General features: G+C 35.6%; 1 protein-coding gene across 3 annotated transcripts in view; it reads right to left on the bottom strand.

Moving 5' to 3' along the window:
• Positions 1–300: 300 nt before the first annotated feature.
• Positions 301–25,015, bottom strand: part of ENAH (ENAH actin regulator) — a 153,820-nt gene continuing 129,105 nt past the window's right edge. For 2 of the 3 annotated variants that reach the window (XM_037822891.1, XM_037822899.1), the window contains exons 8-14: positions 24,242–24,387; positions 24,005–24,062; positions 23,240–23,288; positions 16,245–16,311; positions 10,651–10,729; positions 1,544–1,601; positions 301–434 (exon numbers count right to left, since the gene is read on the bottom strand). In XM_037822891.1, the coding sequence (XP_037678819.1) occupies positions 397–434; positions 1,544–1,601; positions 10,651–10,729; positions 16,245–16,311; positions 23,240–23,288; positions 24,005–24,062; positions 24,242–24,387 (495 nt within the window). In that variant the 3' untranslated portion in view covers positions 301–396. Of the gene's footprint in view, positions 435–1,543; positions 1,602–10,650; positions 10,730–13,751; positions 13,815–16,244; positions 16,312–23,239; positions 23,289–24,004; positions 24,063–24,241; positions 24,388–25,015 lie in introns of all 3 variants that reach the window. The other variant, XM_037822896.1, reaches the window with a different exon arrangement.

The following is a 25,015-nucleotide window of genomic DNA, read 5'->3' as shown; positions in this document are numbered from 1 at the left end:
CTCTCTGGAAAAAAACTTCTTAAGCTTTTCTCCGCTTTATTTAAGCAATGGATTGTGAAAAATGTGCAATTTTATCTTGACATGAAAATATTTTGATGCACTGTGATCTTGCCTGATGAGTATAGTATTTTCTGCATAACTGTTACAGGAAACCTTACAGACTCTCTGCCACCTTGTTGTAAAGGTCAGAAAAAAGCAGCAAACTGGGAGGGAAATAGCTTATCATCAGAGTGATATGTCTGAAGACTTTCAACATATGTTGATTTTCCCTCCTTCCAACTGTTTGTTTCCATTTTCTTCTTACAGCTCACAAAAGGTAGGGTTTTGATGATGTTAACAGTTGCTGTTTGTGGGTTTTTTTTCCTCCAAAGTCCTGTCTCTTCTTAGGTTTTTTCTTTATGCAGTATTTGACTTGCTCAGTTCCTGCCTGATTGCTGAATAGAAAAGGAAAAATACATAAAGTAAATACAATGATCAAATGAAACAAATGAGCGATTCATTCTTAAGAAAGCTTAAGGATTATATTCAAATAGTAATAAAAACAAAAATTGATTTTGCATCTTTTACTGCATATCACTGTTTTCTTACTACAAAGATAATGCAAATTTCTATACATGAATATTTATTCCAGCCCACTCCCCTTCGCTTTGTGTACAAAATGAAAACACAATTCTGTGGGTTCAATAACAAGAGGGCAGTGGCATGGATGTGTAGTGGTAACCTCCAGAAAGATTCATTCATCTCATCTTCCCTCTGACACTACTCAATATCTGAAACACAGGATCTTGTTCAACAAATAATTTCCATTATATGAAGGAGAGAACTCCTCCCAATATCGTAAACCAAACACAGGGCAGGATACCATGGAAAAACAATTGTCCTAAGTGCTCAAGTAATAAACTGGATATTTCTTCATTTGGCTGCATTTTCTTTAAAATGGCTACTCTTTTTTTTTTAATTCATTTTATTGAGATATATTCACATACCATGCAGTCATACAAAATAAAGCGTATACTCAATTGTTTGCAGTACCATTATATAGCTTGTGCATTCATCACCAAAATTAATTTTTGACATTTTCATTACCACACATACAAAAATAATAAGAATAAAAATTAAAGTGAAAAAGAGCAATTAAATAAAAAAGAACACTGGGTGCCTTTTTTTTTTTCCCGTCCCCCATTTTTCTACTCATCTATCCATAAACCAGACAAAGGGGAGTGTGGTCCATATGGCTTTCCCAATCACACTGTCACCCCTCATAAGCTACACTTTTATACAATCGTCTTCAAGATTCATAGTTTGATAGTTTCAGGTATTTACTGCTAGCTATTCCAATTCTTTAGAACCTAAAAAGGGATGTCTATATTGTGCATAAGAGTGCCCACTAGAGTGACCTCTCGGCTCCTTTTGGAATCTCTCTGCCACTGAAGCTTATTTCATTTCCTTTCACATCCCCCTTTTGGTCAAGATGATGTTCTCCTAATATGGCTACTCTTAAAACATTATTTTAAAGGGGAAGCAAATTTGTTTTGACACTTACCATCAATGAGCTCTTCTTTTAGTTTTGTTAATTCTTTTCTCATTTCATCTAAAATGTCCTAAAATATGAGAGATGAACATCAGGAATACAGAAAAACAAACTGCTGCTAAAAAAAATGTCTTGCTGATAAACTTAAAGGATGTATGAAATATTATAGGTGATTTGTTTCCAGAGCACAATTCTATTTCCTAGAGGACTAACCTTAAGTAAATTGTTTTAATATTCTTCCCTAGCACTTAAGTCTACCAAATATTCAATAAATCTTTATAATAATAAATGGTTATTTAAGCTGTTATTTTCTGAGGCTACCCTGAAGTGCAGGGCAAGAAGACAAAGATTAAAATTTTCATTACAGTTCCATCTGCACTCAATGGTAAACGTGTTACTAAATGCATTGCCTTTAATTTTGAACTTTTTTAACACTTCCGTTTTTTTTTTTTAATTATTTCACCTTTTATGAAAATAAAAATTCTCAAGCTCATACTCTCATCACCTATAACCACTGTTATTCCTTCCACTCTTTTTTACTGAGCACACAGGGTATTACATCTGATATATAAGTGTCTAAATAAGGAAAGTATCTTTTACTTTTCTCTTTTATAAAATTGGGATAACTAAACATATTGTTTTGTTACCTGTTTGAAATACAACTCATGGTACTGCTTAATTTGTACATATTTAAAATATATGTTCTAAGTACATTCATGGTCCAAGTAAAATATATGCATATGAAATAATAAAGAAAAGAAATAAATAGGCCATGTTCCACTCAAGATGGCAAAGTGAGAAGCTTTAGGACTCTCTTCCCCAAAGCTTTGCACAGCCAGTAAGAACTAGCACAAACATCATTCTCCAAACTCCAGAAAACAGTTAGGGACTGCAGTAACAGGATGAGGGCTAAATCAAGGAGAAAAAAACAAAACAAAACAAAACTTAAAAGAGGTAGGATCATGTGGTGCTCTGGCCAAACCCCCCTCCCACTGAGGAGCCCTGGTCCTGGCTCCAGAGAAAGCAGAGTAACCCTTGTGCTCATACTAGGAGCACGTACGTTTGGCCCAATCTGTTAGTGGTGGCCTGCGGGACTCACTGCCCCAGAACTTGCCCTGTGTGTAGAAGGCAGCTCAGAGAGCTCCTACAGAATGGCTATGGGAGAGCAATCAAGTAGATGCCTGGGGCAAGGGAATGCTGGATATAGGACCTACATAAAGAGACATAAAAACACTCTTCCTCAAGACCAGGGTGGGGGGCACAGCCAATTATTATCCATGACTTTTGACTAGTGCCCGGCTCTGAGGGCAACCATTGCTCCAACCTGCCCCAGACAAAGGCTACACTTCCTCAGGGCTGCAGGGAACAGTTAGCTGAAGGGCTACACTTGCTGGGCAGTCAAGAAAGCTCGGCTTTGGGGAGCTATGGAAGAAGATCTTGGCGCCCATCCTGATCCCATTCCCAGGGCACTAAGGAGCTGTTCCTACACACCCTTTGTGGGTTTCTGGCCCTGTTAAGGATTGGAAAGGCAGACTTGGGAAACTCCTTCTGGGCGTGCCACCCTCCCAGAATTTAGCCTCCAGGCAAAAGCAGCCTGACACCACAAAAGGAGTGTAAGACAGAGACAGACAGTCTGGACAGAGGCTTGTCTGCTTTAAATGCTGGGGAGAGGGAGGTCCGTTTGCTGGGAAACAGAGGGGACAACCAAATTCCTGTCAACAGGGGAACAACAAAACAACCAACAAGCACAAGCATGGGACAAAACAGAGGCCCAGAAAAGACAGGGAAAACCCAGCACACTGCATTCGCCTTGGGTACATCTTACTGATAAAAGGGCTGAGGCTCGAGAAAATCTGTCTTATTACCAGTTGGTTACAAAATCAAGAAACAGATATCTGAGGGAATAAATCAGAGAGTTAACATTTAACATATTAAAATGTACAGTGTGCAACAAAGAGTACAAGCAAACAAAGAAAGAGGAGATGATGGCCCATCCAAAGGAAGAGGATAAAGATCCAGAAAACACCAATGAAGGAGACCAGAATGTGGACATACCAAAGAATTTTTTTAAAATGATCTTAAAAATGCTCAAGGAGATGAAGGACAATACAGGGCAAGAACTAAGGGATATAAGGAAAACAATGACTAAGCAATATGAGAATATTAGTAAAGAGATAGAAATTTTAAAAAGGAACCAAACAGAACTACTGTAGTTGAAGACCACAATAACTGAGATGAAATATTTCCAGGAGGATTTTAACAGCAGATTGGAGCTGGTAAAAGAAAGAATCTGTGAACTCAAAGACAAAACAACTGAAATGAGTCAAGATGAAGAACAAAAAGAAAGAAGAATAAAAAGCGAAAATAGCCTAAGACACCTTTGGAATACCACCAAGCGTACCAATCTAAACATGGGAGTCCCAGAAGGATAAGAAAGAAAGAAAGGGCAGCAGGAATATTCAAAGAAATAATGACAACTTCCCAAACTTAGCAAAAGACGTGAATATGTACATACAAGAAGCTTAGAGATACCAAATAGGATAAACATGAGGAAAAATATATTATCATATATTGATCATACTACCAAATGCAAAGGACGAGAATTCCAAAAGCTGCAAGAGAAAAGCAAAGTGTAATGTACAAGAGAGTCCCAATTAGACTGAGTGTTGATTTCTTATCAGAAACCCTGGAGGCGAGAAGGCAGTGGGATGAAATACTTCAAGTGCTGAAAGAAAACAACTAACCACTAAAAATTTTATATAAGGTGAGAATTTCTTTCAAAAATCCTAAGGGAGAATTAAGACATTCCCCAATAAACAAAATCTGAGGGAGTTCATCACCACTAGACCTGCCTACAAGCAATGCTAAAGCAATGCACACTGAAAAAAAAGGCCACTAGACAGAGGTTCAAAGCGGCATAAAGAAGTAAAGAACTTCGGTAAAGGTAATCATTTGGGGAAATATAAATGCCAACATTATTGTATTGTATTGTTTGGTATGTGACTCCACTTCTAACTTCCTACAGGTGCTAAAACGCAAATGCTTAAAAAGTACTGATACATCTATGGTTTTGGACATACAATGTACAAAGATATATAATATAATATAATAAGTACAAAAAAAGGTGGTGGGACGGAAGGGTATAGGAAAAGAATATGTGTATGCTATTAAAGTCAAATTGGTCTCAAACCAAATACAACTGCTATATATTTAGGATTTTTAACCCCATGGTTAAATATGTGAAAAATATATGAAAAAATGTATGTCCAGATAAAAAAAGAGAGGGAACTTTATATGGTACAACACAAAAAATTAAATAAATATAAAAGGAGGCATTAACAGGAGAATTGAGGGAAAAAAGCCGTAAGACATAGAAAGGCTAAATAGCAAAATAGCAGAAGAAAGTCCTGCATTACCAATAGTGACTACAAGTAGGTTGATGGTGAATATATGGAAAAAATATACCATTCAAGTAGTAACTAAAAAAGAGCTGGAATAGCTATACTAACAATGAGTAAGGCAGGCTTAAGGTTCAAAAACAGTTACAAGGAACAAAGATGGTCATTAAATACTGATATAAATACATATGCAACTAACAGCAGAACCCTATAATCTAGGAAGCCAATAACGACAGATTTGAAGGGAGAAAATGATAGTTCTACATTAATAGGAGACTTTAATACACCACTTTCAAGAATGGATAGAACATCTAGACAGAAGATCAATAGGAAATACAAGACTTGAATGAGTAACTAAATCAAACTAGACCCAACAGATAGATTTATATATAGGACACCTGACCAAACAAAAACAGAATACACATTCTTCTTGAGTGCACACGGACCATTCTCCAGGAGAGACCATATGTTGGGTCACAAAACAAGTCTCAAATTAAAAAATACTGAGCTCATGCATTGTATATTCTCTGACCACAACAGAAATGAAACTAGAGATCAACAATAGGGAGAAGTGGAAAATCCACAAATATGTGGAAATTAAACAACATACTCTTATACAACCTAAGGGTTGAAAACGAAATCAGAAGCGAAATTAGAAAATATCTTGAGGCAAACGAAAATACAATATACAAAAATTATGCAATGCAATAGGCAGTTCTATAAATGCTTGTATTAAAAAAGAAGAAAGAATTAAAATCAGAGACCTAAGCTCAAATCAGGAAGAACTAGAAAACGAAGAGCAAACTAAACCCAAAGGGAGCAAAACAAAGGAAATAAAGATGAGAGCAGAGATAAATGAAACAGAAAACAAAAAACTGATAAGAGAATCAATAAAACTACATGTTATTTCTTTGAAAAGATCAGTAAAACTTTTAGCTGGACAAAGAAAAAAAGAGAGAGGATACAAATAATGAAAATCAGAAATGAAAAGGGGAGCATTACTACCGACCCCACTGAAATAAGAGGATACTATAAACAACGGTATGCCAATAAATTAGATAACCTAGATGAAATGGACAAATTCTTAGAAACACACAAACTTCCTACATTGACTCAAGAAGAAACAGAAGATTTCAACAAACCAATTACTAGTAAGAAACAACCTAAAAAAGAAAAGCCCGGGACCAGATGGCTTCACAGGGAACTTCTACCAAACATTCCAAGAAGACTTAATTCTAATTCTGCTTAAACTCTTCCAAAAAACTGAAGCAGGAATGCTCCCTAATTCATCCTGCAAGGCCAGTATCATCCTCATACCAAAGCAGATAAAGATACCACAAGAAAACTACAGACCAATATCTTAGGAATATGGATGCAAAAATCCTCAGCAAAATTCTAGCAAACCAAATCCAACAGCATATTAAAAGAAATATGCACCATGATCAAGTGGGTTTTTTCCCAGCTGTGCAAGGTTGGTTCAATGCAAGAAAAGCAATTAATGTAACACAGCACACATTAACAGAATGAAGAAAAAACATTATCATCACAACTGATGCAAAAAAGGCATTTAACAAAATTCAGCACCCCTTCATGATAAAAAAAGAACACAAGGAAGAGAAGGAAACTTCCTTAACATGATAAAGGACATATATGAAAAACCCACAGCTAACATCCTACTTAATGGTAAAAGACTGAAAGCTTTTCCTTTAAGATCAGGAACAAGACAAGGATGCCCACTGTCACCACTGGTATACAACATTGTATTGCAAGCTCTTGCCAGAGCAATTAGGCAAGAAAAAGAAATAAAAGAAATCCAAATCAGAAAGGAAGAAGTAAAACTTGCCCTGTTTGCAGATGACATGATCCTATATACAGATCCTGGAGCTAATAAATGAATTCAGCAAAGTGATGGGGTACAAGATCAACACCCCAAAATCAGTACTGTTTTCTATATATAAGCAATGAACAATTGGAAGAAGAAATCAAGAAAAAAAAATTCACTCACAATAGCAACTAAAAGAATCAAATATCTAGAAATAAATCTAACCAAAGATATAAAAGACTTGTACACAGAAAACTACAAAACATTGCTAAAAGAAATCAAAGAAGGAAGGGCATTCCGTGTTCATGGATAGGAAGACTAAATATCATTAAGATATCAATCCTACCTAAAGCAATTTATAGATTCAATGCAATCCCAAACAAAATTTCTAACAAACATCTTTGCAGAAATGGAAAAGCCAATCATCAAATTTATATGGAAAGGTAAGGGGTCCTGAATAGCTGAAGCCACCTTGAAAAAGAAGAATCAAGTTGGACTCCTCATACTTTCCGATCTTAAAACTTATTACAAAGCCACAGTAATCAAAACAGCATAGTACTGGAACAAGGACAGACATCTAAAGGAATGGAATCGAACAGAGAGCTCAGAAATCAACCTGCACATTTTTGGTCATCTGATTTCTGACAAGGGGCAAAGACCACTCAATTGGGAAAGACTAGTCTCTTCAACAACTGGTACTGAGAATACTGTATATCCATTTGCAAAAAAGGGGGAAAAAAAAAAAAAAAAAGGAGGACCCCCTACCTCACACCATATACAAAACTCAACTCAAAATGGAAGAGCTAGAATTATCAAACTCCTAGAAGAAAACATAGGGAAGCATCTTTAAGACCTTTTGTTAGGCAACTGTTTCTTAGAATTTGCACCCAAACAGGACCTTATCAAAATTAAAAACTTTTGTGCCTTAAAGGACTATATCATGAAAGTAAAATGACAACCTACACATGGGAGAAAATATATGGAAACCATATATCCTAATAAAGGTTCAATAGTCAGAATATATAAAGAAATCCTTCAACTTAACAACAAAAAAGACAAATAACCCAATTAAAAAAAATGGTCAAAAGATTTGAGTAGGTATTTTTCCAAAGAAGATATACAAATGCCAGAAAGCACATGAAAAGATGCTCAACATCATTAGCCATTAGGGAAATGCAAATCAAAACCACAGAGATACCTCTTCACACCCATCAGAATGGCTGTTATTAAAAAATGGAAAATAACAAGTGTTGATGAGGATGTGGAGAAATAGGAATACACATTCATTGCCTGTGGCAATGTAAAATGGAGTAGCCACCGTGGAAGATAGTTTGGCATTTCCTCAGAAAGCTAAGTTTAGAAATACCATGTGACCTGCTAATCCCACTACAAGGTATATACCCCAAGAATTGAAAGAAGGGACTCAAACAGATATTTGCACAGTGATGTTCACAGCAGCATTATTCATAATTGCCAGAAGATTCAAGCAACCCAAGTGTCCATCAATCGATGAATGGATAAACAAAATGTGGCATATACATACAAGGCAATATTATTCAGCTGTAGAAAGGAATCAGGTCCTGATACATGTAATAACAAGGACGTAACTTGAAGAAATCATGTTACGCGAAATGAGCCAGACAAAAAAGACAAATATTGTATGATCTCACTGATATATAATAATTAGAATATGCAAACTCATACAGTCAGAATCTAGAATATAGGATACCAGGGGACGGGATGGGGATAGGGAATGGGAAATTAAGGTTTAAAATGTACAGGGTTCCTATTTGGAACAATGGAAGTTTTGGTAATAGATGGTAGTAGTGGTAGCACAACACTGTGAACATAATTAACAGCACTGAAATATATATCTGAATGTTAGGTTGTATATGTGGTAAAAGAATAAAAAAGAAATCTATTGAACTGCACTAAACAAACCATGTACTATAGTTATAGTACAATAAAAATGTGCTTTCATCAATATTAACAAATGTTCCACACCATTGCAAGGTGTTAATAACAGAGTGGTATATGGGACTTGTATATTTTATGCATGATTGCTCTGTAAACCCACAACTTCTTTAATAAAGAGAAAAAAGGAAAGGATATCAGGAAAACAATAGATGGACACAAAGAGAATATCAACAGGGAGATGGAAATTATGAGAAGGAATCCAACAGAGTTAAAGAGCACAGTAAGAGAAATTTAAAATTCCCTATTAGGGTTTGATACCAGATCGAGCAGGTAGAGAAACAATCAGTGAACCTCAAAGATAAGACAACTGGAACCTGTCAGACACCATCAAGTGTACCAATATGTGCACTGTGGGAGACCCAGAAGAAGAGGTGAGAAAGGGGCAGAGAAGAAATAATGCCTGACAACTTCCCAAACTTAACAAGACATGAATCTACACATCCAAGATGCTCAACTAACTCCAAACAGGATAAATCCAAATAGATCCAGACCAAACCATGTTATAACCAAACTGCTAAATGCCAAAGATAAAGAGAAAATTCTGAAAGTTGTAGACAGAAGCAACGTTACACACAAGGAGGCCTCAATAAGATTAAGTGTTACTTTCTCATTGGAAACCATGGAGGCAAGAAGGCCGTGGGAGGTCATATTTGAAGTGCTGAAACTGTCTTTCAAAAATGAGGGAGGGATTAAGACAATCCCAGATAAACAAAAGGTGAGGGATTATACTATGCCATCACCAGCCTGGCCCTACAAAAAATGCTAAAGGGAGTTTTATAGGTTTGAAGGAAAGGACATTAGACAACTGACTGAAGCCACATGAAGAAATAAAATCTCTGGTGAAATAAAGACACAGGTAAATATAAATAACAGTACTATTCTATTTTTGATTTGTAACTCCACTTTTTTACTTCCTACAGGATCTGAAAGGCATATGTATAAAGTGTCATGATAAATCAGTGGTTCTGGCCTCATAAGGTTTAAATATGTAATTTGTGGCAAGAGCTACATAAAGGTAGGGGGATAGGGGAGCAAAGGAACATAATTTATGCTATATTATTGAAGTTTTAAAGTTGGTAACAAAAGTAAACTTGATTATTATAGATTTAGGATGTTAAATTTAAGGCCCATGTTACCTACAAAGAAAATATCAAAGGATATGCAAACTCAGGGAGGCAGAAAGTAGAGTACAGGTTACCAGGGGTTGGGGGAAGGGGCAATGGGGAATTAATACAAAATGTGTTTTGGGTTTCTTTTTGGGGTTCAGGGAAAGTTACAGTAATGGAAGCTGGTGAGGGCACTGCAACACTGTAAATGTGATTAATCTCACTGAATGGTATGACTGGGAGGGGTCAGAATGGGAAGATTTATGTTATATATATATTTCCACAAAAAGAAGGAAGGAAAGAGAGAAAGAAAGAATGAACCTAAAGAGATAACGACCATTAATTTCAATACATGATACTGAGATCCAGGAACGGAAAAGAAAAGGCTGAAAGGGACATTATTGGGACATAACAAAAAATTGGAATATAGGCTGTAAGCTTTTTATCAATGTTAAATTTCTTGACGTTGGTAACTGTACTTAAGGTGATTACATAAGTGATATCCTTGTTCGTAGGAAATGTATATGGAGGTATTATGTGTTCACGGAGCGCGATATGTTCAACCCGTTCTCAAATGTTCACACAGACAGACAGACAGACAGGAAGAAAGAAAGATCGGCCAAGGTGGTATAATGCTAAAATGGATGGATCTGTGTATCTGGGGCGGTGGGGGTATGTTGGAGTTCTCTATATGGGGTTTGTATTACCTTTCAACTTTCTTCTAAATTTGAAATTATTTAAAGATTAAAAATTAAAAAAGAAAGAAAGAAGCACACAAACAAGTACAAATAAACAAAAGCTGCCATGGACCCATACCTGTTTCAATCGATCGTAGTCTAGGCCCTCTGTCTGGACTCCATTGGCACTGGGCTGTGATGAGGGTGCAGATTTTGGTCTGTAAAAATGAAATTTCCAGAATGGGTAAACACTTAGTATATTTAATGAGTTCATAAACAATTGCAATTTACCAACCCAACACCAGATTTAAAAACATTTCTTAAATAAAAAACATTTCATTAAAAAGTTAACTATCAAAATTGTAGGACTGATTAGAACACAGAAAATACTTTTCATTATTTTATTATTTTCAATTATATGTAAAGAAACCAGAAAATGGTGACTAGATGACATGACTTCTTCAGGAAAGAGTAAAAGACAATGGTCTTTGGGCACGAAGCAGGAAACCAGTGTGTAGGGTATGCTGACGAAGCCAGAAATGAAAAGACCAGCTGGCAAACCAACTGAAAGGGAAAAAAAACTGGAGTATTTTATCCTAATGTAAATCAGTTTACAAATCCTATGCCTTGGTTTTAGAAAAAGGAGAAAAATAAAACATTTTAGGAAGCAAAATTTCTATGTATATATTTTGTTCCATTTCAAGCATTAAAATAAACAAGAACTTTAGAAAAATGATTATTTAGTTAGAAGTACATTCATGTCCAATTGGCTATATGCTATTTCCCTATAAAGTTTTTATGGAAAAGTCATCTAAACGGTGTGCTCCAGGCTAACTAGTTTCATCAACTTAATTTTGTACATGTGGGTGGGTGAGGAGGAACGGAAATACCAGGCAGAAGCAGATTGCCAATTATTATTTTTCTCCTGAAAGTTAAGTCTCTATTAAAAATTTTATATGAAGAAAATAAATCTTAGATTAGGTATATTTTAAGCAAAATTTTCAATACCAAATAAATCAGTCATGGCTCCCTCTCCAATTATGGCATAAGACAAAATCCTCAGTGGAAATCCTAGTGTTTTACTTGGCTACTCATCTATTTTCAGACTTACTATAGTGAGTGGCCACTCTGTAAGGTCCATAAACCAATGCAAATTGAAATCATTAGTCACGTCATAGATTTTCAATTATGCAGCATGCCTAAACAATGCTAGAAACCTGAACCAAGACCCAAAAGGTGTAATAACTTTTTTCAAAGTTTCAATTACAATTTCTACAATTCTTATGAGACATTATACTTCAAACCCATAGGCATTGTTTGTGAAGATGAAATATGGAGTTAGTTTGCTTTAATATCAAAGCATATTACCACTTAAAAAGTTGTAATGAAGCAAGTCGATCAATTTTATTTTATTAGGCACCTGCTGCTATGGTTATATGAACAAGGAAAATAAGATCTATATCACGTATTTCCTATCTTCTTGTGAAGATGTACCTTTTCACTTTGCTGAGGACTTTACTTAACTCCATAATCACTTAAGATTTACTGAGACCCCCAGAATGCAATGATGGCGTACCGCGTAGAGTCAGATCTACTACACAGCCTTGAAGGGCGTCATGCTGTGGCCATCTATTCCTACCTCCAGAGTTAAAGAATATTAATTCCCTTGCTTTTCTTTTACTTCTCATATTCAACGGGTACATTTTCTCCTAAGTTATATAATGAATTCCTCTGAAGGAAATTCACACGAGCAACTGCTACTTTATCTGGCAGTATGTTATGACTATATCCATATTGACTAAACAATGCCAAAAAATAGTTATATAATAAATTGTGAAAACATGCAATTTTTAAAAGATTAATTCATGCTAACATGCAATCCATTACCACCACCACCACCACCACTACTACCGCCACCACCACCACCATGATAATTAGCTAGAGGGGGGAACTTTTCATACTGAAGGAAAGAAGTAATCACCACTTTTAAACAAAGGCTTATTAATGACATTATCCCAGGGGCCACCGTGTGTGAAAGCAGCAAGATAACTGAGATCAATCTCGTTAAATGCTCCTTTACTCTCTATCTATTAGCAAATTTCCTAAATAAGCTTTCTGGTTGAAACAATTAAACCACCTCAAAAAAAAAAAGGGGGCAGGAATAACTATCTTTCACTGCCACAATATTAGTATTTTATAGAGATTTAACTGGCTGATGAAATAAACTTATCAAATATTTTAATCATAAATGGCATGAAAATAATTATAGCAAATTAAGAATGTGGCCAGAGTCTGATTACACAAACCCCTAATCTCAGCCTTGGTCACCCCTTCCATACACTATTTAATTCATGTTCCCAGTAGAATTGATAAGTATTTTAAATATTAGATGCATATAATAACATGAGTATATTTCCATTACTTCTAACCTATGAGTTTTCACTGTAATTGATAAAATGAGGGTTTCTCAGAAGTTTTAATCACTTTATGAGAGTGCTGCCTCTGGCTTCCTTCCTATAAAATACCTATAGTACAGTATTTAAGTCCCTATTGTGCCACATTAATTCTAAAAATAGCTTAAACATTTGAGGATTCTTCTTGTTAACTTTTTTAATTAAGAAAGAAATACATGGTTCATATCTTAAGTTTTTTAGGTTAAGAAATGGTATAATAGGGCTCATTTAGAAAACAAATAATCTGCTGATTCACTCAGGATGTAGAATACTATGTTGTTAAAGATATTCAATTTATCATAAGTAGTATCTAGAAAACAGAGAATAAATTATCTAATTGTGATAATAATATTGTCCTGTGTTCCAATAACAAACAGTACAGGATCTTCTATCCTACTTTTTAAAAGAATCGTCTCATACTTATAATCACCCTTATCATAGCATACTTATAATCATCATAAGCTTTTAAAATAAAATGCTAAAGCCACAAAAAAACTAGATGACATATGTGGTGTTAGGTTCCCAATCTAGTATTTCTGATATGCTACCATTTATATTATCCTAATGAAACTATAAAGTGATGGCAGGGAAATGGATACTATTAAATTTTTCCAAGTAAACTCTCAGGATATTTTAAAAAAGCTTTCTAAATAAAGCATTCAAAAAATGAAAGCTACAATCTTCCTAAATATCTCACTTGTGGTGATTACCAATCCACGTAGAAAAAGCTCAGCCCTATCCTGAACATGTTGTTTAAGTCTCCAGTCACAAAGTCACAGCAGGATACCTGTGTAATGAATCATAGGACCTGTTGTCAAAAACAATCTGACTTTTCCTTGGAGAATCCCGTCTATGAAGTGGAAAAACCATTTAAAGGGGAATACAATAGGACTTTAAAAAATAATCCTCATTATATTACTGTTTTATAGGTTTTCATAGCAACAAAACAAGAACTAACCTTAACATAATTATTTTTTCTAATTAAAAAAGCTATTTTTAGACTAATTCTAATTATGTGAGGATACTCTGTTTACTTGACAATTTCAGAAAATTTTAAAAAGCCATTAAACAATGGCTACTTTTATAGGCTATTGGTATAGTACCACGTACGGCAAAGATACATGAAGTATCAAAACACAATCAAGAAGCTTACCATTAGAGTGAACATTAAGCTACAGACTAGAATTAAAGAGCACCAATCAACATCATTGTAGTTTGCAGTATACAAAATTAACTCTTCTTAAGAGGCACATAAAGAACTATGTTTCCATTTTGAATACAAAACCTATAAGCTCTTGATAAAAACCATAGAAAGAATTCAAAAAGACTTCAATGTTACATTTCAGTCATATTTTTTAAACTAAATTTTCAATTACACTATTATTGCTTTAAGTCTACTATCTGACATGTTCACTTAATAAATATAGCATAATGCAATATATCATGGATATTACTATCAATCCATCTTACCACTAACAATTTTGATATGTATATTCAGGAGAGATAGATGGGTACTTCTACTCATTACAGTTCAAGGATGAATATTACTTATAAATTACATGGCCAATATATTTCCTTTCAGAAGGAACAGATGAGAAGCTTAGGGAAAAAAAAAGCAATGCAATTCTGAGTCTCTTAAATATTTTTCTTTGTCAAAACTGCTTTCAGTGAAATTTTAAGACTTATCAGTTGTTGGAGCAAATCTATCAAAAGGTATGACCAAGAAATAATCAGGCATTTTAGAATTTCAATTTTGGCAAAGGTGAGGAAAACCATCTAAAATGTTGGGACATGACTAAAATCACTCCTGGATAACAAGAACTCGGATTCGATTTATGTGTACAAAATATACTTTCAAAATGATGACCTATAAAACACTTACTAAACTTTAAGAAGTTCTGAAATATCTTTCAAAGATTATTTTTTCCTTAACCAAGTGAGCCTAAACATATCAAGGAAGACATTCCATTTGGAGAACCTCTTTCACATCTCTTCAAAGGTGACTTTTGCCATCAATTTAGGTTTAGCTTTAGGCAAGGTCTCTATGGAATTCCTCCAGATGGGGTAGGGATGAAGAGTAGTGGCAGAGAGGAGAAAGAATTCTTTCCCACCACAATTTATACCTTCAAAGGCCCAAGACAGTTCTGTTACCTGATATGTACTTTATAAATCAGGCGTCACGATGTGCTACTGAAGAAAACCTATACCTTATGCCACCTCAAATTAGGCACTGGGGAAACATAAATGAGCAATTTTCCTACTCTATTGTTAAAACATAACCATCAAAAGCAATTCCTCTCATTTTCTTCTAAAATCAAATATATTCACCTTTCAATCTCTTAGAAACTGAAAGCTTCTATACATTCAAAAGGATCTGGTTTTACAGCTTAAGCAATTATTTCATCACCAAATCTTTACCAGCAGGAACAACCAGATAAAAAACCCAAATTTAGATGCAGGCTAACAAAGAAGAGATTTGTGATAATATGAGGTTTATCTTTGTACTGTTCATTATTAGGTTTGTATGAGTAGAGTCAAGTTTGTTTTTTAATGAGGCAAAACTAACTCAAGTAGCTCGGAGAGGCAAAAAATGGTTTAGTCTCTAAATACATTCTTTTTTTCTTCAAACTTTCTCATAAATCAAGAAAAAGCTTCTTCTATAGTCAAGACTTGTGATGTAAATTTATTCATGATAATAAAGTACACCTAGCTAAGGAACACTGAATTTGCTTGACCATGCCCACATGTCTATACTCTAGAAACACAGATTAACTAATCTTGTTTCTGGGCACTATCTTTTTTAACTTGATAATGAACGTAAGTTTCAACTGAGAAAGAGTAATAAATCTTTCTGTCTGACAAATTCAACCTTTCAGTTGTTTTGCTCTTTCTTAAATATTAGTTTTTTCCCTCTGGCTGCTTTTCATTTTAAAACACAAAAATTGCAACTGGTCAATCTAGGTGAAGGGTTATTTGGGGGTTCACTGCGCTATTTTTTCAACTTTTCTGTAGTTTTGAATTTTTTGAAAAAAAAATTTGGAGGAACAAAAGCGATTTTAAAATTTCAGACAACATGGCCAGTACATGTAGGGTACTGTTTACCAGACAAATCACTAATAAAAATATAATGGAGCTCAGTGGTTGTCCAATAGTAGTATGTGTGTTTTACTTGCTCCTTTATACAATTTCTAAATCTACAATTCAAAATATTCTACAATAAAAAGCTATTAATTTCTCTTTAGAAACAGAAGTAGTAAAAACTTAGGGAAAAAATTGATACCTGGAGATAACAGGTGACTTGCTGCCATTCATTGTATTTGTTCTTTCCCAAGGTTTTCTTGTTGGTTCTTTAAAAATAAAGAACATAAATCAAAATTAAATATCCTATATGCTTCCAGAGTCTTTGTATAACAAATAAAACAATAAATACCATCTTACATGTTTATGTGGTAATATAAACAAAAATTTAAGAATTTCAAAACTAAACTTTAATTAAAATCCATGAGGATTCTAATTTACACAATTTCAGATCTTAAAATGAGAAGAAATTAATAAGCAAGTATGACAAGTTTCCCAGGAAAAACCCAAATTGTTAAATCTAAAATACTACAATTCTAAAAACCATATGGTCAAACATTTCTCTAATAAAGACAGGATAATAAGAATAAGGGCAGGATAATTTTAATAAATTAGAATGGAATAGAATAAGCTATGGTATTTAAGATTATTTTAATTGCCAATGGTAAAACAAAGAAAAAGTATAATCTTTAATGTGCTCAAGTACTTTAAAATTCAATCTAACCAGAAAGTCCTCCTGGAGAAAAATTCGTACAACGCAAAATAAATTCAGAATCATGGAACCCTATTATACTTCCTTGATTCTCAAACAACTAATTCTTGGAACTTGGCAGTTACATTTAATTTTAAGGTTATTCTTTAACCTCTTATAAGTTCTTATAATAAAAGGCACTATGTAATGGTCCACTGGTTGGAAGTCTCACGTGCTTTGAATTGTTTTTCCAATTTGGGCCAATTCACTGATGTGTCTGCTGGCCTCACTAGATCATTATCAAGTCTCTCTATGAGTTGTGATTATATCATACAGTTTTAACCAGGAAACATTGCTTTGAGTTTCAATATGGCTCCTCAATTGACTTCTACACATTCTCACTTGGGTAGTTTGTCTTCCCTTCAAACGGCACATAACCAAAAGTAAATTGAAATTCTCCCATGAGACAATGCTTTGGTTCTGGGTTTCTGTTATATCCAGGCATCTACGTGTGAAACCTTAAAGTCATCAATGATCTTGCTTTGCTCCTCATCCACTCCTCCCTGTTTAATTACATATTTTTATTTCTTCTTCTGTATTTCAACAGCTAGCACATTCTCTTAAAGACCACTAGAGGTGGGAAGGTTTTACAGTTGGCCAGGGCACATCAAATAATCTGATGAGGAGGCCCAGGAGGGCTGGTATCAGAACACATCCAAGGGACAACTAGCCAGAACAGATGAAAAACTCCTGAATGAAACTGAGGGACAATTAGACAGGCAAGGAAGGGTAGTCAAGACCTCAACATCCAAGAAGAGATGGGTGGAAAGATGGAAAAGTAATTGCAAGATGGTGAAGACGTAGCAAATGCTACCTTTTAATAGTTGGCTGAAGTCCTGTCTCTACCAGGCAAATCAGAGCTATCCTTTAAGGGCTCATCTGGTTTCGAGCAAGAACAGTTCAGGTCAGCCCTGGAGGAGTGGAAGCAGGGAGGTCATCTCTCTAAGGGGGCTCTAGGATAATTTCAGGGGGAAAAGCAGGGGCTGGGTTACCTTTGGTGAGGGAGTGTATGTAGGGGTGGGGTTGGGGAGAGGGGAAATCGTAGGGAACACACAAAATCCTTATTTGCATTTTAGTCCATTGATTCCCAACTGGTTTCTCAATCCTCCCCTTGATCTCCACATCACGTTCCTCACAAAAGCCGTTTAGTGTATCAGTCAATTAAACATCAACTCAATACTTGCAAGAGAGTCTAAACTCCTGAACTTTTCATAAGGCTTTTATGAACATCATTCCAACATTATTCACTTTCCCAACAGTATTTTCCAATATTTCTCAAAAAGAAACCATTCTAGCCAGGCAAGTCTACTTACTATTTCCTAGTCTCTTCTTGCTGATCTCTAGCTCTCTACCTTTGCTCATGCTCTTTACTTCCTGAAATAAAACTCCTTCCCCTGCTTTCTGCCAAATTAAGTGCCCTTCAAGGCGCAGTAAAATGTCATTTTTCTCTACAAAAAGGACCCAAGTGACTCCAAACTATATGCTCTTCTCCCTCTTCGAAACCTTACTTAGTATTCAATGTATGGTTTTGTGTGTGTATCTCCACAACTAGCCTACGAGTTGCTTGTGCTCAGGTTCATAATCTTTCACTTCTTTTTGGCCTGTCAAGTGTCTGGCACAATGACAATGAAAAAAACAAAAAAGCACACACAAAAAACAAAACAAACAAACAAAAACAACGGAATGAAACAAGTGAATAAAGAAGCCCCAGCCCTTGTGAATGAATCCTTGATTTTATATTTATGTAAATACACACATACACAAACAAAACCGTTTTTTTAGTTTTAAATTTTAAACAAGGGGACAAGTATTAGATAAGGGGTTCTTAACTTGGGGGTCCATGGATAAGTCAGGGAATTCATGAATATTTTGAAATTATATGCAAAGATGTATAAATTTGTCTTACAATATGATCCCCCCTACCCCCCAGAGAAGCTTCATAATTTCTAGCAAATTCTAAATGGTTCCATGACTCCAACGTACTGTTAAGTTCTAATATATCTATGGTTTTAATAATACAGGATATAGCAAATTTTGGCTTATGGGAGAGAGCTAAAGTAAGTAGGTCACAGACCACAGGGAAACTACAATGAAATAAATGTAAACTGATTTGAGTCTTATTCAGAGGAACAACAAAATGGGTTGAAGAAAAATAGTTCAAAAAGTTGCCATGTTGGGTTGGGCAAGATGGCAGCATAGAGAGGAGTGGAAGCTAAGTAGACCCCCTGGAACAACTACAAAAAACCAGAAACAACTAGTAAATAATCCAGAATAACTGCGGGGGGACAAATGAGACCATCCACTCATCATATACCAACCTGAATTGGGAGGAATGCCCGAGAACACAGCATAAAATCTGTAAGTAAAACCTGCGGATCCAAGTCACGAGACCCCCTCCCCCATAGCCCGAGCTGCGGAGCCTCGTGGTGCCAGAGAGAAGCTCTCTCCCAGCAAGCGAATACAGCTCAGCCAAGCTCCAACTGGGGTTTTAAGTAGCGAGTGTGAACTGCTCACTACAGGTACACAGCCCCAAAAACAGACAGAGGCTTTGGGTGACGACTGACCTGGGAGAGCCAGAGGGTTGTCTTGGACTGGGTCTGAAGGGTACTATCTGTTTCTTTTTCGGCTCAGTGCAGAAAGTCCCAGTCATTTTCAGTTTCCAGGGCTGTGACTTGGGGAAGGGTGGAGACAGCACAAGCAGAGAGAGAGAGACCACTGAAATGCTAATGACCACCCCCTAGGGGGTTTATTTTCTCTAAGAGGAAAGGGGTGGGGCCCTTTCCATTCAGAACCAGACCCCAGAGCCTGGGGGAACACGGCCATACCTCCTCACACCAGTCAAGAATTATAGGCTAACAGGCGTCACCTGCTGGGCAGAAAAGCACAGTGACCCGAGGCATCAAAGGATGGAGCAATTTTCTAAGACACACCCACAGGGAAACCAGATACTGAATATTTCTTCCCTCTGGGACCTGAGCCTGTTCTGGTCTGGGAAAACCTGAGTTGTATAACCAAGGAAACCATGCCTAGACAACAGAAAATTACAACCTACACTAAGAAAAACAAAGTTATGGCCCAGTCAAAGGAACAAATGTACACTTCAACTGAGATACAGGAATTTAAACAACTAATGCTAAATCAATTCAAAAAGTTTAGAGAAGATACTGCAAAAGAGATAGAGGCTGTAAAGGAAACACTGGGCATACATAAGGCAGAAATCGAAAGTTCAAAAAAACTAGCAGAATCTATGGAAATGAAAGGCACAACATAAGAGATGAAAGACACAATGGAAACATACAATAGCAGAACTCAAGAGGCAGAAGAAAACACTCAGGAACTGGAGAACAAAACACCTGAAAGCCTACACACAAAGGAGCAGATGGAGAAAAGAATGAAAAAATATGAGCAATGTCTCCGGGAACTCAAGGATAAAACAAAGTACAATAATGTACGTGTCATTGGTGTCCCAGAAGGAGAAGAGAAGGGAAAAGGGGAAGAAGCAATAATAGAGGAAATAATTAAAGAAAATTTCCCATCTCTTATGAAAGACATAAAATTACAGATCCAAGAAGCGCAGCGTACTCCAAACAGAAGAGATGTGAATAGGCCTACGCCAAGACACTTAATAATAAGATTATCAAATGTCAAAGACAAAGAGAGAATCCTGAAAGCAGCAAGAGAAAAGCGATCCATTACATACACAGGAAGCTTAATAAGACTATGTGCGGATCTCTCAGCAGAAACTATGGAGGCAAGAAGGAAGTGGTGTGATATATTTAAGATACTGAAAGAGAAAAACCGCCAACCAAGAATCCTATATCCAGCAAAGCTGTCCTTCAAATACAAGGGAGAGCTCAAAATATTTTCTGACAAACAGACAATGAGAGACTTCGTGAACAAGACACCTGTCCTACAGGAAATACTAAAGGGAGCACTGCAGAGTGATAGAAGACAGGAATGTGTGGTTGGGAACACAAATTTGGGAGATGGTAGCACAACAATGTAAGTACACTGAACAAAGGTAACTATGAATACGGTTGAGAGAGAAAGGTGGGGCGCATGTGAGACACCACAAGAAAGGAAGAAAGATAAAGACTGGGACTGTGTAACTTGGTGAAATCTAGAGTATTCAACAATTGTGATAAAATGTACAAATATGTTCTTTTACAAGGGAGAACAAGCAAATGTCAACCTTGCAAGGTGTTAAAAATGGGGAGGCATTGGGGGAGGGATGCAATCAGCATAAACTAGAGACTGTAACTAACAGAATCATTGTATTATGCTTCCTTTAATGTAACAAAGGTGATATACCAAGGTAAATGCAGATAAGAGGGGGGGATAGGGGAGGCATGTTAGACACTTGACATTGATGGTACTGTCTGATTCTTTACTCTACTTTGATTTAAGGTTATTTTTCCTTTTGCTGCTTCCTAGCTGTCATTTTTTTTCCTCTTTCTTTTGCCTCTCTAACTTCTTTGACTCTCCCTCCTGCCTTGTGGAAGAAATGCAGATGCTCTTATATAGATAGTGGTGAAGGTGGTGAACACATAAATGTATGACCATACAGAGAACCATCGACTGATTACTTAGGATGGAATGTATGGTAAGTGAACAAAACCATATTAAAAAAAAATGGGTTGATGACAAAACCTTGAGGGCAATATACTGAGTGAAATAAGCCAGACGCATAAGGACAATTATTGCAGGGTCTCACTGATAGGAACTAATTACAATATGTAAACTCATAGACATGAAATATAAGGTACCAAGATACAGGACGAGGCTTAAGAATGGGGAGTGGTTGCTTAGTATGAGCAGAATGTTCAATTAGGATGAACTTATATGTTTGGAAATGAACAGGGGTGTTGGTAGCAAGATGTGAGAATAACTAACAGCACCGAATGGTGTGTGAATGAGGTGGAAAGGGGAAGCTCAGAGTCATATATGTCACCAGAAGGAAAGTTGGAGGTCAAAAGATGGGAATGTATAAAACTGAATCCTATGGTGGGCAACATCCATGATCAACTATACAAATACTAGAAATCGCTTCCATGAACCAGAACAAATGTATGACAATACAATTAGAAGTTAATAATAGAGGGGCATATAGGGAAGAAATATATACCTATTGCAAACTATGTACTACAGTTAGTATTTCAACATTTTTTCATAAACAGTAACAAATGTACTATACCAATACTATGAGTCAACAATTGAGGGGGGTTGGTTAGGGATAGGGGAGGATTAGAGTTTCCTTTTCTTTTTTCATCTTTCACTTTATTTCTTGTCTGGAGTAATGAAAGGTTTCTAAAAATTGAACAAAAATTAAGTGTGGTGATGGATGCACAGCTGTATGAGGGTACCCAGGGGCAAGTGATTGCACACTTTGGATCTTTGGATAATTGTATGGTATCTGAACAATCTCAATAAAAATGAAAAAAAAAAAAGTTGCCATGTTAATCATTATCAGTAATCTGACTACTGAACTATCAGTACTCACTACTGGATACAAGGAATTTCTTGTGTTATATGGGTTACAGTCACAAAAGTATTTCTTCTAAAAAGCACGTTTATCTAAAAAGTTGAATTCTAGAGGTTGTCTCCAAATCAAACGTTATCAGAACTAATACGGACATTTCTCCAAAATGGTTTCCCAGGAACCATTCTAGAGACTATCTTCATCAAATGCATTTCTGCCACCTCATTCCAAAATAGATAAAGACATGAAAATGGTGCAGCTCCTAATCTTTTATTCAAATATGAAGAAATGGCAAGTAAAAACACAGTGATTCACATTCTCATCATGTATCAAGTATTTGTTAAGTACCTCCAGTGAAATATATTTTACTAGAACTCTAAATAGCATATTTTAACCCAAGAGTTCTCTATGTCAGAAATTTCAGAGTTTAAGAACATTTCCCCAAAGCTTGAGATTTCTTTTAATTTAGCCTATAAATTAGAAGCTTTACTTCATTATCAATCAAACTCAAATGAATGGTTAAAATGACAACGTCTCAATTTAAGAATGCTTTGTGAAATAGACTTCAGTGTTAGGTAACATGCTCACTTAAACTTTACCTTTAAGAATCAATCACTAAAAATAGTTTCCTTTCATCTAATATGACATTTTTTCCTTCTTTTATTGAATAACCTCAAAATCATCAATAATAATATACATTGGATATGTCAAAATTATGATTTTCAAGAATAATCAGAAAAAATCTTTGTGTTTTAATGGATCTCTCACTAACAGGAAGAATGTAATAGTCACTACTGGTATCACAAAAGGTAGCAGAAAAAGACAAATTTTGTTAGACTGTAAAAAAACAACTGTAACTAAAATAGCAGGCATTGGTCCAAACACGGGAAAGTGGGAAATTTTTCACTGGGAATTATTAATACTCAGAAAATATTTACGAAGTTTAAAATATTTCTCTTGAACTTACCAGGTGTACTTGTTGAAGAGGACTTAGAAGTAACAGGATCTGAATCTTCCTAAAAACACAGAAATATATTTAATAATATCACAGCTAGTAGAAATCTATTACTATATATATTTAGTGTTTTAAATATATTTAATAATAGCACATCTACTAGAAATATTACTATATATGCAGTGTTTTATACTCCCACTATTAATATTCTCTCTCTACCATTTTCCCCTTTTTGTATCTCTTCTCCCTTTCATTTCAGTTTACACATCTTTTGTCTTTTACCATCATCCCCGCCCCCGCTACTATCTCCCAGAGCTCCTGTGTTCTCATTGATTCTCACTAAAAATTGCACTAGTCAATACCATAAGGCAAGCTGTAAGAGACAGATTTGAAGAATGGCCTCAGGAAGGCCAAATGTAGCAGAGAAAACAACCATTTTATTTGTTACACACACACACACACACACACACACACACACACACACACACACACACACACACACGCACGCATATAAATGCAATAGAGAAAGCAGAGTTTCCCCAGCTGAGGTGGTGATAGGGGGCATGAATATTCACTCTTGGGGCGCTTCTACCGGAAACATTTGAAAACTGTTGATCTCATCTAATTCCCTCATTTTAAATTTAAGGAAACGGAGACCCTAAGACACCCTAAACAAATTTAAGTTCAAACTAAATCTCCAACATGACTGTCTGAATAAGCTATGCTTGAATTTAAAATTTTAAAGGTTTAGTCAGAAACCTTTTATTATAAACTCACATTTTTGTCCTCTTTTTGCTCTGTTTCTATTGTTGATCCCTTTTCAGCGATTCTTCTCCTAGAAAGAAGGTAAATTAAAATTAAAAAAAAAAAAAAAATCAACTGTTAGTATAAAAATTACTCTTTCCCCAAGAAAGAAGAACTGTATCCAGTTCAATTACATTCAGAATAAAATTAACAAATTCTTCAATCTTCTCAGTTCTGGATATGTCTGCTATAATAAAATTTCCCACTTACCTCCTGGCCAGCAGAGCACTCATTTCTTCCATTAAACCACTACCCCCTAAGGGAAGGGGTCCATTTCCACGACCCGTATCTGTCTTGGATGAGGCTGAATTCACACCAATGGCATTCCCTCCACTTGGGAAAGAGGCATCCTCCATCTTAATGAGAATACACATACACACATCAACTCAAAACAGAACATCAGCATTAACCTCAATAAAAACACCTATTTTTTTTTAAATCTTAAGAACCAATGGAAAGAACAGCATTGACTTTACTTATCAGAGAATGTTATCAAAACTTTTATCAAAATTAACACCACCAATATGTTGGTGTGATGACACACCAAGGACAAAACATTACGCCATTGCCAAAATATGAAAAGACCGAAATGATATTGAGGAAACGTCACATTAACCCAAACTGGGAAATAATCTAGCAAATAGCTGTGTCATATTTTTCAATGTCAGTATCTTGAAAGAAGGACTGAAAAATCGTTACAGAATAAAGTAAATTATAAAGAGACACGACAACTAAATGTTTATATGATCTTAGACTAAGAAAAAATTGTCATAAAAGACATTGGACAGCAGATGAAATCTGAATAAGGTTTGCACAATATTCTTTCAGTGCTAAATTTCCTGATATTGGTAACTATACTGTGGTTTGTAGCTGACTGTCCTGTTTCTTACAAAATATACACAAGGGGCATGATGTTTCTGACTTTCAAATAACTCAGGGAAAAAAAGTGCAGGTGTACAGAAAGAAACAGAATAATAAAGCAAA

This window comes from Choloepus didactylus, chromosome 2 (genome assembly GCF_015220235.1).
Source record: "Choloepus didactylus isolate mChoDid1 chromosome 2, mChoDid1.pri, whole genome shotgun sequence".
Taxonomy (NCBI): domain Eukaryota; kingdom Metazoa; phylum Chordata; class Mammalia; order Pilosa; family Megalonychidae; genus Choloepus; species Choloepus didactylus.
The sequence above is the reverse complement of the archived record's forward strand: the minus strand, read 5'-3'. Positions and strand labels throughout refer to the sequence as shown.